Source organism: Dermacentor albipictus, chromosome 1, assembly GCF_038994185.2.
Source record: "Dermacentor albipictus isolate Rhodes 1998 colony chromosome 1, USDA_Dalb.pri_finalv2, whole genome shotgun sequence".
NCBI lineage: Eukaryota > Metazoa > Arthropoda > Arachnida > Ixodida > Ixodidae > Dermacentor > Dermacentor albipictus.
In genome coordinates, this window is record NC_091821.1 from 24,656,693 (window position 1) to 24,669,291 (window position 12,599).

Sequence of the window (12,599 nt, forward strand, 5' to 3'; positions counted from 1 at the left end):
GCCAATCAGCACTTCAGCAGCAGACAAAATGGACATTTGCACTAGGTGGACACTTACAGAATACCCCCCCCCCCCCCCCCCCCGCTCCACTACGCAAGTCCTCATGTTTTGTGTAAATACTACGCCCGTGGGGGTGAAAATTTCCTCTACTTTTGCTCGAATTTTATGTCTACTTGCGCGCAGTTGACGTTCTGAAATATTCTGACAGTATTGAAAAATATTCTCATTTACCAATAGTGACTATTCCATTCGAAGACGGAATCGAATAGAACACTATTCGATTCGTTATTCGAAAGTTTGAATATTCGCACATCCCTAATATTGAGCATACTGTGCTATTAAGTATATAGAAACAAAAGTTGGCGCAAGACACTATCGACAGTTCAGCGGGACTTCGTATCGATAGTCTTTCCCTGTCCGCCAAACCAGGCAACAGCCGGAGGCGTTGAATGTGGAATAAATTTTCATTTTATTTCGCTACCGCTTGCGCCGCTTGTATCACTGACATTGCCGCTTTACTGTTGCTGTAGGAGTGCTCTTCGCGGCATGTTCTAGTATACCCCAACTTTTTGTAACACATCGTAGCCTTTGCAATACTAAAACCAGGCACGTACCCAGGATTATCTTTCGGGGGGAGAGGGGGGGTAGCAACCCAAGGTAACTTTTCTATGCAAATGAGAAGGGGGGATTACCTTTACTAGTACAAACGTGAATAATGTCCACCGTTCGTCATAAAGGCGCGTAATCCCGCTAGGCACAATGAAATAAGGTGTCCCTCACAGGCACGCCTGTGAAATATACCTTATTTCATTCGTCTTTCGCGGGTTTACGCGCCTTTATCGCGAACGGTGAGATACACCTCCCCTTTACTTGGCAAACAAGAAAACACATCAAATAGACTCGCACAGGAAAGAAACGCACGAAGGACATTGCCAAGAACAACTAAACAAGCGAAAGTGTAAAATAAATACTTCTGGTAGCATTTTTAAAATTACCTCTTATAAAGAAAGATATATTTGCGGAACGATCACAGTTCTTTTGGATCCCTCGTTTACTGCTGCACCAAGTTAAATGCTCTAACCGACTCGTGTTGTTATTTGGGAAATTGCGTAACGATGCGTGGCCGCCAGTCCCGTACAGCCGGGTATATCGCAGGACGCTGCGGTTACAGACGCACTGCGCCCATCCCGGAAGGTTACAGAAGCGTCCACATATCTACAGTAGAGATATACGTCGGGCGGCTTGACTTGTAACTGTAGAGGCGTGATTCAAAACATACGGAATCACTCTTTAAATCCGGCGGAGCTTTCTCTACTTCCTGTTTAAATAAAAAAGTTTTGATCCATAAATATTTTCACAAACAACACAAAAATGTTTGCTTTTCCTTCCTGTTTGGTTGTTACCCTGACTCTCTTCCTTAGTATATCGCTTAATTTGTCAACGCCTTGCGACTTTTGTTTCCCGTTGCCAATTTTGAACGAAAAGTGCTGTACAATTGAGGAAAAACCAGACGAAGTAACGCGTGACGTACATTCATTTTGCTTATGGATTTATCAGTTATTGCAGAGTACGTTGAAATTTTGAAATGTTTTGGGATGGCTGTTAAGCGGAGATCATTGAAAAGATCTCACTGGGGCTTTTCCAGCGGCAGCATCTTGAGATTTCGGAACAAACATCGAAATAATGAAAAAGGCGAAAACATGCCCCCATTTTTTAGTAATATCAATATGTTTCAAGACCTCCGTTCAGTGTCCTCTCCCTTGACCCGATCAGCGATCGCTTCCACGCCTCGGCCATAATAGTGCTGTAACAGCTGCCCAGTGTTGACCGCCGAATAGCTGTCAAGTCTCACGGTTTATTTGGCAGCGCTTTCGAAATGTGTGTGAGGAGTGGTGGGGTGGGCGGGGGAAGGGGGTGCCCCCCCGAGTATGTGCCTGACTAAAACAAATAAATAAGTATCTTTTTCACAATTTTAGTCGCGCCGAACATCGATGCGCATAGAACAACATGTGCAAAGATGTCGCCATCAGAGCTGTGGTTTTCCGTGACGTCGCAGCAAGACAATAGTTGCCACAAGTGTGCAAGTCGCGCTAAACACTTCTTTGGGCATAGCATGTACGTGTAACGCTGTGCGACATTGCATCCGCTACACCACAAACACGTGACAGCGTTAACACGCTCACCACATCGTGTACAGCCGGCGACGATTGAAACGCTCTAATGCTAGCACATATCGCTTTGCGCACGTTCTGCACTCTGGTGAAGCACGAATGATACGAGAGGTGGTCAGTAAGACGGCCTTGTGTCATCATACCTATATTATCCTGACACTCTGCTATCTGAAAAGTTTCTCCGAAGGCCATCAGACGTCGCTGACTTTACCTAAGGCCATGCGCGTCAGAATAATTATTTGTTGGTTGCACGCAACAATGGTGTAGGCCACTTGGTGACCTTCATGTCAAAGTGATATTCGTTGTTCTGTCTAATTTTTGCGGGTTTTAATGTACGCAGGGTAAGCACGCTGTTACCTTGCTCGGTGACCTCCTGAGCTACTATGACGACGCTGTTGTTGGCACTCTGCAGCGTGATAACGTGCCGCGAGTCGGGTGAGACGCGCGGACGGCCGAAGAGGTTGGTCTTGTGCGAAAGCACCGTGTCGGTGAGGTAGTCGAGCAGGATCTGGCCCATGGGCCGCTGAGTGATGGGTTCCAGGCACTCCAGGATCACGAAGCCCCCTGCACCAGAGTCGGTACATCGCGTCATCTATCATGCACAACGGCGAAGGCAACATTAAAGAACTGTTGCTGCTTTCAGGATGCTTCATATAGGACGGACGCACTGCTTTCATTGCTTTGTTCGGCGCTTATATTTTATATATCATTTCGTGGCCATGTGATTTCGGGGAAATCAGAGATGGATGTCGCAAATGGAAAACTTGACCTATTCTCGAATTCCGCGCTTGCGCAGGAAGAATCACTGTTGAACTTTCACAGCTAACCATACGCTTTATTTACTGAAGTGTATAAGTAGGTAAAGTTTACAGCAAAGTGACAGCGGATTCCCTGTGGGTATCCTGACGCCAGATTCGTGCAGATAGACTGCCATGGCTTTGCTCACACTGGGTTCATGAAAGTATTGCGTGCTAACTCAAAGTGTGCATACATAGTATGCATTGCTTCTAAAAAAAATTATGAAAAGTGGACATGTTTTGATCATCTGAAGCGCACGTTAAGCAATCGAAAATTGCGTCTCCTCAAATGTAAGAGGTATTGGAGACACGGTTAAAAGGAATTCACTGACTAACTTGCACCGCTGTTATAATACCATAAATATGGTGCTATATACGTATACTATGCCAAAAATACTCGTACTTCATCGCGTTTGTTAGAGCAGACGGAATAAATGCACGGCACTCCAAGCATCTCCAACTATCTCCAAGCGACGGCAAACAACATCACCTTCATTCGGTTCAGCTACGTGGAATTGGCATATATTTAAAGTTTGGCTCAAGTCACGTGAAGCGCCCTGCATTTCGTTCCAACGCAACTTTCCTGCGCCTCTTACGGCTAAGCGTCACTTTTACCCACGCCTATTGCTTTCTTATGCGAGACAATGCTTCGGGCAATATTGTAGTGGCGACGAGACCATAGAACGCATTCTATGTTGCATACTGCCCTCCTTTTCATGAACGAAATGCCTGCAGTGTGATGCCTTCCTTGCGCTTTAACCGGATCTGACAACAGGGTGCCTATACAGAAAAGAAGTTGAGGGAAAACACGGGAAAGTCGGGAGATGGAAATTCAAGACGATGAGCAAAACCAGAAAAAGGTAAAAAGCGGGAGCCAGCCTTTCGACAAGTGGGCCTGTCTTTTTCAAGGCGACATATGCTTTCCTCGGCACAGTAAATAGTAATTCTATATCCTCGCCGCTATATCCTCGCCACTCTGTGGTTGCCTCGCCCACCCGCCTTAACCCCTTTCCCCGTTAGAGGAATTCTACCTATATATACTATGCCGAGGAAAGCATATGTCAACTTGAAAAAGACACGTCCACTTGTCGAAACGTTGGCTCCCGCTTTTACGTTGTAATCATTTTGCTCATCCTATAGAAAAGAAGGCATTGTAACCCTAGATTCGACTGTCATAATCAGAGAAAGTGACTAGTGCCATCTCCTTTGAATGCACATTGAGCACTGTAGTGTGAGCGCCCACATAACCTCTTACCCCCCCTAGTTCCAGTTTTCTTTTCTTCACCCTTTCCCCTCGCCAAGTGTAATGTAGCAAACTGAGTGCTACATGATTAGCCTCTATGCTTCTCGCTCTCTGAGTCCGCATATATTTTGAATAGTGAAATCAGGATTAGTTCTGAACTAAATTTGTACCCCAGAATTCACACATTCGTTTCGTCTCTGACGTCAGTCTTAGTGTAAAGGCTGCAGGGTTTTAATAGCCTACGCTTGTATAGAGCGGCAGCCATCGGACAGCTCCACGGGGGGCGCAGACCGTAATTTAAAATCCGGTCATAGGGCATTGTAATGGAGATATTACAGCGAACATAAAAAAATCCCAAACAGGTAAGTTGACGTCGCGTTACATGCAGAAAAGCTAAGAGGGCACAGCTACAGGGGTTCAGTTTGCCGCAACGCACATGCCAGTGCGGCCTTAAATGTAACGCAAGCAGCAGCAGTCACGTGCCCAGGGAGGCAAAGTCGGCGCTTGCTGGGGCACAGTTGTAGGGCGTCAGATCGACGGTCTTGATGTACTTCATGGCCCGCAGGTCCATCTTGTACATGCCGCGCTGGTTGGTGTGGACTACGTAGCCATATTTCCAAGGATAACCGAGGTCCTGCGTCGGCGGGATGAACAGCCCGCTCACCTGCGCCGAAGAAGGCAACACCCGATTCGGTCAGAGCAGGGCGCGCACGAATTGCTCCCACGACCTAATAACCAATCACAGGCGTTGCGGCCCTTTTACTTTAAAAAGAAAATTGCTCCTTATGTCACTGAACCTGCATTCAGGTTGTAGTAATCAACGTTGAGCACACTAAACTTTATAGAGCCTAAACGCATGAAGCTCCCTTGAATGCTAAATAGCTAAATTATAACCATCCAAATGTAGGTGTCTCTTTCATTTCTTATCATATAATACTCTCGGAGTACAATGCGAAACTTGTCGCTAAACTTAGGTTTCCAGTTAACGTTGCAGTTTTTCGATCTCCTAATGTTAGCCTGTGCAAGTTTTACGCAACACTGCATCCACTTGTTGCTAGCCCCAATATGCCTGTGAACGGTAGGCACTGTCCCCTTCATTAGTGCTAATGGACAACGTGCTATTTACTGAAGTCGTCTTACTCAGCCCTCGGCCAGTGCACGAAAAAGTCTGCTGAAACTCCTTGATTAATTTTCTTTCAACAATATCGCTCCAATAATCAACAACGAACTGTAATATCTGTCAAACGATCCCAGAGCTGTGGCGTCACGGAGAGTTCCTTCAGGAGTTCAAACGTGGGATTTCGGCCGGTTTTTCACACCACCGTATAGTAGAAATCCAAACACGAAGAAATGGGGCCCGCACTTAAGGAAATGTTCTTACGCTAAAGCAGTACTAAGAGCCGATGACAGCCAATCGCGATGTTGGACATATCGTTAGTCAAGGTGACCGGCCAATGGCGAAAAGCCCTCACCAACAACAAGTTTTGTGAATTGAGTGCCAGTACTGGAAAATTCTTACATTCGTCGGCTCTTTGCGTCTGGTCTGACCTGGAGCGTGAAATAGTACCAACTAGTCCCATCCCAGTGTTTGATAACCCCTACCACGTTTACACCGTTTTTCGGAACAATATAACTCTAGTATCTACAAATGGCCCGGAGTGGAAACTTTTCCTCTATTCCACTGAGTGAGGTACAGCGCCTCTCCACCACCTAAGTAGCCACTCAGATTCTAGGAGGTTACTCGGCGATTTTTACAATAAGAAGCCGCTTGGCAGAAAGATCGATGGACAGATGCCATGTAGCAGGTCCTGAAAGGGCATGATTAATTACAACTACCGAACCGTCGAGGGGTGCCCCCGAACCTCAGTGACTGCTTCAGTCGATAGGCGGCGCTACTCTGGTTATCATGTACAATGACTGGAAAGAAAACTTCGCTGGCCGTAACATATTTATGGACCGGAAGTAATTGCAGAGAGAAGAATCAACAGTTAGTGCAATGTCTAGGTGCCGGTATTAACGGTTTCCGGAATGGTGCCGAAATTATCCTATTAGGTGACACGGATACCCACATACAGGTTCTAGATGGCTATACCGACAACAACTGGAAGCCAATGCTAGATCTTTGTGAGCAACATAACCTCCATTATCGTGAACACAGGGCCTACGTGTGACGGGCTGACCACGTGAGAAATGGGCAACCGGCAATCAACCATTCATTACTGTCTTATGGTAGAAGGAATTCATGATAAGTTGAGAGAAATGGCAATTGACGAGGAAGGGTATAGCAGCATAGGGAGTGACCATAAACGCATCATTTTGAAAATGGGATATGTAGTTGGCAAAGAGAGCAAGGAGCACAACATGGCCAGTCCAAATTTGAACACTGAACATATAACAAATATAGTCACAAGAGTCGAGGAAGTACTTGGTAAATGGCCAACCAAAGAGTGGGAATATAGTGAGCTTCTAGTGTAATAACGACAGAAATACCGAAAGAGAAGCAACATGCTCGTTGGAAAGGAAAAAAGAAACCGAAACGTTGGTGGAACAGGGAGATGCGAGAAGCGATCGCCGAACAACAGAAAGCCTCCGGAGAGCACAGGCAGGCAAAAAAAAGCGCACTTGCCGCAGGATGAAGTGGCCAGCAAATGAAAAATATACTGCGAAAAAAATTTATGGTTCAAATAACTGCTTCAAGCAAAGATAAAAGGTGAAAGTGAACGTTGGTTGTGAGAAATACGTGAGAAAAAGAAGGCCGCATCTAGAATATTTTGGAACCACATGAAAATATTAGGCAGGAAGTCTGGAACAATACAAAAACATATCCTACACGAAGATGGAAGCAAACTGTAAGGGGACGCGGCAATTAATTACATCTGAAAAATAACAGCCGAATTTCTCCAAGGCAATGACGAGGTTGTATTTGAAGAAACAAAGAGCATGAAAGAGACCCAGGTGGAAAAGGAGCTGGTGCTGACCAATTTCAACTGGAAGAAAGCCGAAGAGAAAATTCCTAAGCGCACAGCCACAGGGCTAGACGAGGTTCCCGTTAGGCTGATAATGAACTAGAACCAAAGAGTAAGGAAGCTTTGTTGAAAGCAGTAGAAAAAGGTTTAAGAGATAGACGAATAGCAGACAGTTGGCGACAAAGTAGAATGAACTTAATTTATAAAGGTAAGGGGGAGAAAGATAGAATTCATTCATATAGACCATTGAGCATTCCATCGTTAATATACAGGTTAGCAATGCAGGCAGTTAAAATAAAACTGCAAGCATGGGCAGAGAATAATGGCATTTTGGGAGAACTTCAGAAACAATTCAGAATAGGCAAACGTCTGGGTGATAACTTATTTGGTCTTACTCAGTGTGTTTAATTATCCCGAGTAGAAAGGAGATCGTTATATGTGACCTTTTCAGACATTACAGACGCGTATGACAACGTAGACCGCAACATTTTGTGGGATAGTCTGGAAGAGAAAAGCTTGGGCGGCGATAGTATACATCTTTTGAGAGATATTTACCTAGAAAATACCATTTGCGTTGAATGGGAAGGGATGAAGAGCAAGGAGAAAGTTGATATCAACAACGGGTTGAGGCAGGGGTGCCCTTTATCCCCACTACTGTTTATGATGTACATGGTAAGGATAGAAAGGCTGCTATAGGAAAGTAATATTGGCTTTAATCTCTAATACATAGAGGCGGGTAGAGTAGTAGAGCAGCAGCTTCCAGGTTTGTTTTATGCGAGCGATATTGTGCTGCTAGCTAACAAGAAAAGTAATATGCAAAGCCTGGCTAATATCTGTGGACAGAAAGGCGAGAATTTAAGTCTGAAATTTAGCGTTAAATATAAGGTGTTATAAGATTCAATGAAAACAGTGAACATACAGTGTTTATTCATGGCCAGGAAATACATCGGGTAAAAGAATATAGATACCTTGGTATATGGATAAACGAAGGCAATAGATATATGGAAACACAGGAAAAAACAATAACAGCAAAGGGAAAGAGAAATGTGGCCATAATGAAACACAGAGTGCTATGGGGATGAAAAAGGTACGAGGTGCTCCGGGGTGTGTGGAAAGGGGTAATGATTCCAGGGCTTACTTTTGGCTCGCAGTAAAATTGATGATAAAGAATGGCTGAGGGGAATATGGAAGAACGTAAATGGACCGGCAGAGTTTTCGGTATTTGTACAGGAAAAACATTGATTCACAGTGGAGGAAAAGAACTAGGAAGCTTACCAGCAAGTATGCGACCTGTATGGTGGGCAACATGGCAACAAAGAACGTCAAGCGGAAAGACAGAGAGGCTGAGATAATCTCATGGGTGGCGGCAATGAAAAAAAAAAAAAACATGCCATGAGTAACTATTTAAGAGTAAAAAACGAAATAAAAAAGAAACAATTTATGATAACTCAAAGGGAAGCTTATTACTTTTCGAAGCGAGATCGGGATGCCTTAGAACGTGCACTTATAAAGCGAGATATAAGAAGGAAGAACAAGCATGTGCTTACTGCGGTAAAGCTAGGGAAACGATGGTGCATGTTTTATCAGAATGTGAAGACGTCTGTCCAGTGGTCGATTTATGCATCTCTGGCCACCTTGAAGCCCTTGGGTTCAGCGAGAGCAGGGGGAAAGTAAACATGTCAGCAGTAGAGACTAGTAAGGGGCGATTGCAAGATTGGTGGAATAAAAGTTAGGAAACGACAAACAATGGAGGCATACAAAAACAAAGTTCACAATGGGGGTTCAGAAAGTTTGGTTATGAGAACTCATCGTGTTTTTCCCCCTTTTCTTCTTTTTTCTGTTTTAACATGGGTAGGACATTAGGCAATATAATAACAAGAGCTTGGTGGTGCAACCGACCACCCCGTTCCAAAAGGGACGCTCATAGCATCCATCCATCCTACGAGAACGTAGAAAGGGAATTCTGTTATGGGATATTCTCAAGCACGAAAGCATAGATGATGGTTACGGGGAGCTGCTGAGGGAGATATATAGAGAAAACCTGGTACAAGTTGTACGGGAAGGCCGAAAATGTAATGAAGGGATGGAAATTCACCAAGGACTGAAGCAAGGATGTCCTCTGTCTCGATTGTTGTTCACACTTTACGTTAAGGACATAGAAAGACGACTAGAAAACAGTGGCTTAAGGTCTGGTTCATCATGTATGCGTAATGGTCAAATTGTGCAACAGAAGGTACCCGGACTGACGTATGCGGACGACATAGTGCTACTAGCGTACAACGCAAGATATTTACAGACACTTCGAACACGTGTGACAACGCATCGACAAATCTAGGCCTTAAGTGTAGCACATAGAAATCGGGAGTTATGATCATCAATGAAGTGACGAATAATTACGTGGTGTCAATTCAGCAGCAAGTCATACCCATAGTCAAGCAATATAAATACATCGGTGTATACATAAACGAAGGAGACTTACTCAAGCACCGACCAAGATAATCTAAAAGCAAAGCGGAAGCGGAATGCCGCAGTAATGAAAGTTAGAGCACTTTGAAGCCATAATAAATATGAGGTGGCGCGTGGAATCTGGAAAGGAGTAATGGGGCCAACGCTAACGTTCACGAATGTCATTCTGTGCTTAAAATCCGATATCTTGTTGGGGCTGGAAGTTAACCAAAGATAAGTAGGCCGGCATGGCTTTCGGCGCCCGCAGCAAAGCCCTGAATGAGGTAGTCCGGGGTGACATGGTTTGGGCCTTGTTTGAAGTCACCGAAGCGCAGAGGAACATTAGTTCTGAACAAAGACTAAGGAACATGGATCAAAATAAATGGACGGTTAAAATGCGCAAGTATCCGTACCTGAAAAGCGTGGACACAGAATGGAGGAAGAGGTCAAGAAAGTTGTCAACCATGTACAGGGTAATTGCAAGTGTAAATAGACAACCAGGAGTTATCAGAAAGAAAGTGAGAGAAACAGAGACAGTGAATTGGATGCAAAGAATGGAAACAAAAACTATCATGGAGATTCACGAGAATCTGAAGAAAGAAATTAGAACCGAAACGCTGTATGATAACACGAAGGGAAGTGCCTTGCTATTTGAGGCTCGAGCTGCTTGCCTAAGGACAAAAGACATAACGGAGCAAATATCCGCTACTAGATGAGGCATGTGTACGCTGCAGCGAAAATCCGGAGACCACTCAGCACATCCCAATGGAATGCGAAGTGATTCACCCAGTGAGACCCGTAGGTAACATACACCTTCCGGCAGCGCAAGAGACGTTTAGAATATTGGTGGAAGAAAAGCAGAGAAGAAATTGATAGGACCGGATCTGTTACGGGCATAAGTAACTATACAAGATAGATATAAAAGTTTTTAAGAAAGACACAAAAACTAATGGGACATAGGCAAGATACTACAGTGATAAATATCTGTAGATTTCTGATTAGCTCAAGCAGGCGAGGTGACTATCTGTCGTGACCGCATTTCTAAGGGGATAATAATAATAATAATAATAATAATAATAATAATAATAATAATAATAATAATAATAATAATAATAATAATAATAATAATAATAATAATCGGGAGGCTCTGCTTGGCGGTAGAGACGTATGTTGCTGCACTTGTTCTCAAAGATGGAGAAATGTATTTGCGAAGTCGACGAAGGAAGTTCAGGTCGATGCGAGTTGGTGAATATAATTGTAAGAAAACCGTTTTGGAAATGCAGCATGACATTGAAATGCAAGACATCGCCCTTTCTATCTCTCTCAACGCACACGTACACACAGAGACACAGAGGCCGTTGTCATTGTGCATTTAGGGCTGAATTCACAAAGCTTTTCATTCCTAAGTGCAGGTCGCATTCCCTAATAATATGGTCAATATGCTGATTGGCTGGCATTTGCTCTTATGGACAGATTTAGCGTAAGCGCTTTTTTGTGTGTGTGAATATGGGCTCTGAACTATAACCTTCTGTGAACCTGTGACACTGTACGCTGCCTGCATTTCAGCACACACACAGCACTGCGTGGTGCTCATTACCAGGTCAAAATGTCCATCGACTGGCTCTGGGTGCACGGTGTGATGCTTCTTCTTCTGGCTGGCGTCGCGAATGATCTGGATGGTCTTGGTGCCACGGTCCACGGGGCCTCGCCAGCAAAGAACCCACACCTGGTCCAGGTGTGGCACGTAGTGAAGGTCCACGGGGAACTTGTCCGTCACCACCACCTGCATGATAACCAAGTGGTTGTCTGCAAATCTCCTATATCCAAAAGGAAGCCTATTTTCTTAATCCTAAGTATAAAGACCAAGAGAGAGTGAAAAAGAAGGGTCGGGAAAGGCAAGGAGGTTAAGCAGAAGAGATTCTGGTTTGCTACCCTGCATTGAGGGAAGTGGAAGGGAAAAAAAAGAGAGAAATAATAGTGGAGGGATAACGATACAGACCAAAATATAAAGAAAAAATGTTTAGCGTTGCTTTCAAATATGACTTATAAAAGCCGTTTTGTTTAACTACTCTAGTTACGAGCAACTACAATATTATTCATCTGCCGTTTATTTCTACACAAGAAAAGTATTTGACCAAAGGCTGCTAAAGAGTTTGTTGTAACTTTTAATCACAGCGACTGTTGAGGCTAGTGTCACTGGCACTTTAACATGACTTTCACGCGTATTTGTTACGACTTGTCGTTTGGAAAACGCTCGTGACCCATAAGATACGTTTCATGAATGGTTTTGCTCTGTCTTCCAGCTAAAACGCAACAGTGCAAGCTTGCTTCCCTGGCAACTCCTAGCAGGGTCTGAAGTCTTCATATACCATGTAGAATTTTGGGAGAGCGGTATATCGGAATAAGAAAAAGTAACGCTCGAGCAAGGTAATCGGGGAATGACTGATCTGAATGCTCTGTCATTAACAGTGGGACAACAAGGAAATCGCCTGCCCAGAGGCATCGTTTCGACAAGTTTCGTCTTCGTCCCCACGGGCTGGAGGATGTAGCGCTTGCACGGCATCCTGATGCGATGTTAAGTCCCGTCGGTGCTGTAGCAATCATTCCGACAGAGGCTGGTCGTCCAACTGGTTAAGCACTACAGAGAGCAATCGTTTGTGTACACTGTACTGCGGGCACTGGCACAGAACATGACGTATTGTTTTCGCGGCGCCGCTGCGGCCACAGGCTTATGAGGAGCATGATTTTGTTTACTAGGGAAGAATGTTCTGACGGGTGATGTAATAAGCTCCAACTCTAAAATAAAAGAAGCTCATACACATTTAAGAAAAGTGAAGAAAACTGAAAAAAAAAGTTCAGTCATGTAGCATTAAGGTGCGGTGACATCACCTTTAGATAGGCCTATAGAGGTACCAACGCCGTGTTGCAAATCCTTCCCTGCCATTGAAGTGATCAACGGAGCTAAAGCAAGGAATGT

General features: G+C 44.3%; 1 protein-coding gene across 3 annotated transcripts in view; it reads right to left on the minus strand.

The window, feature by feature from the left end:
* Positions 1 to 12,599, minus strand: part of LOC135909421 (follistatin-related protein 5-like) — a 490,536-nt gene that overhangs the window by 9,107 nt on the left and 468,830 nt on the right. For all 3 annotated transcript variants that reach the window (XM_065441374.2, XM_065441372.2, XM_065441373.1), the window contains exons 12-14: positions 11,220 to 11,405; positions 4,695 to 4,875; positions 2,529 to 2,735 (exon numbers count right to left, since the gene is read on the minus strand). In XM_065441374.2, coding sequence (XP_065297446.1) covers positions 2,529 to 2,735; positions 4,695 to 4,875; positions 11,220 to 11,405 — 574 coding nt within the window. The remainder of the gene's footprint in view (positions 1 to 2,528; positions 2,736 to 4,694; positions 4,876 to 11,219; positions 11,406 to 12,599) is intronic.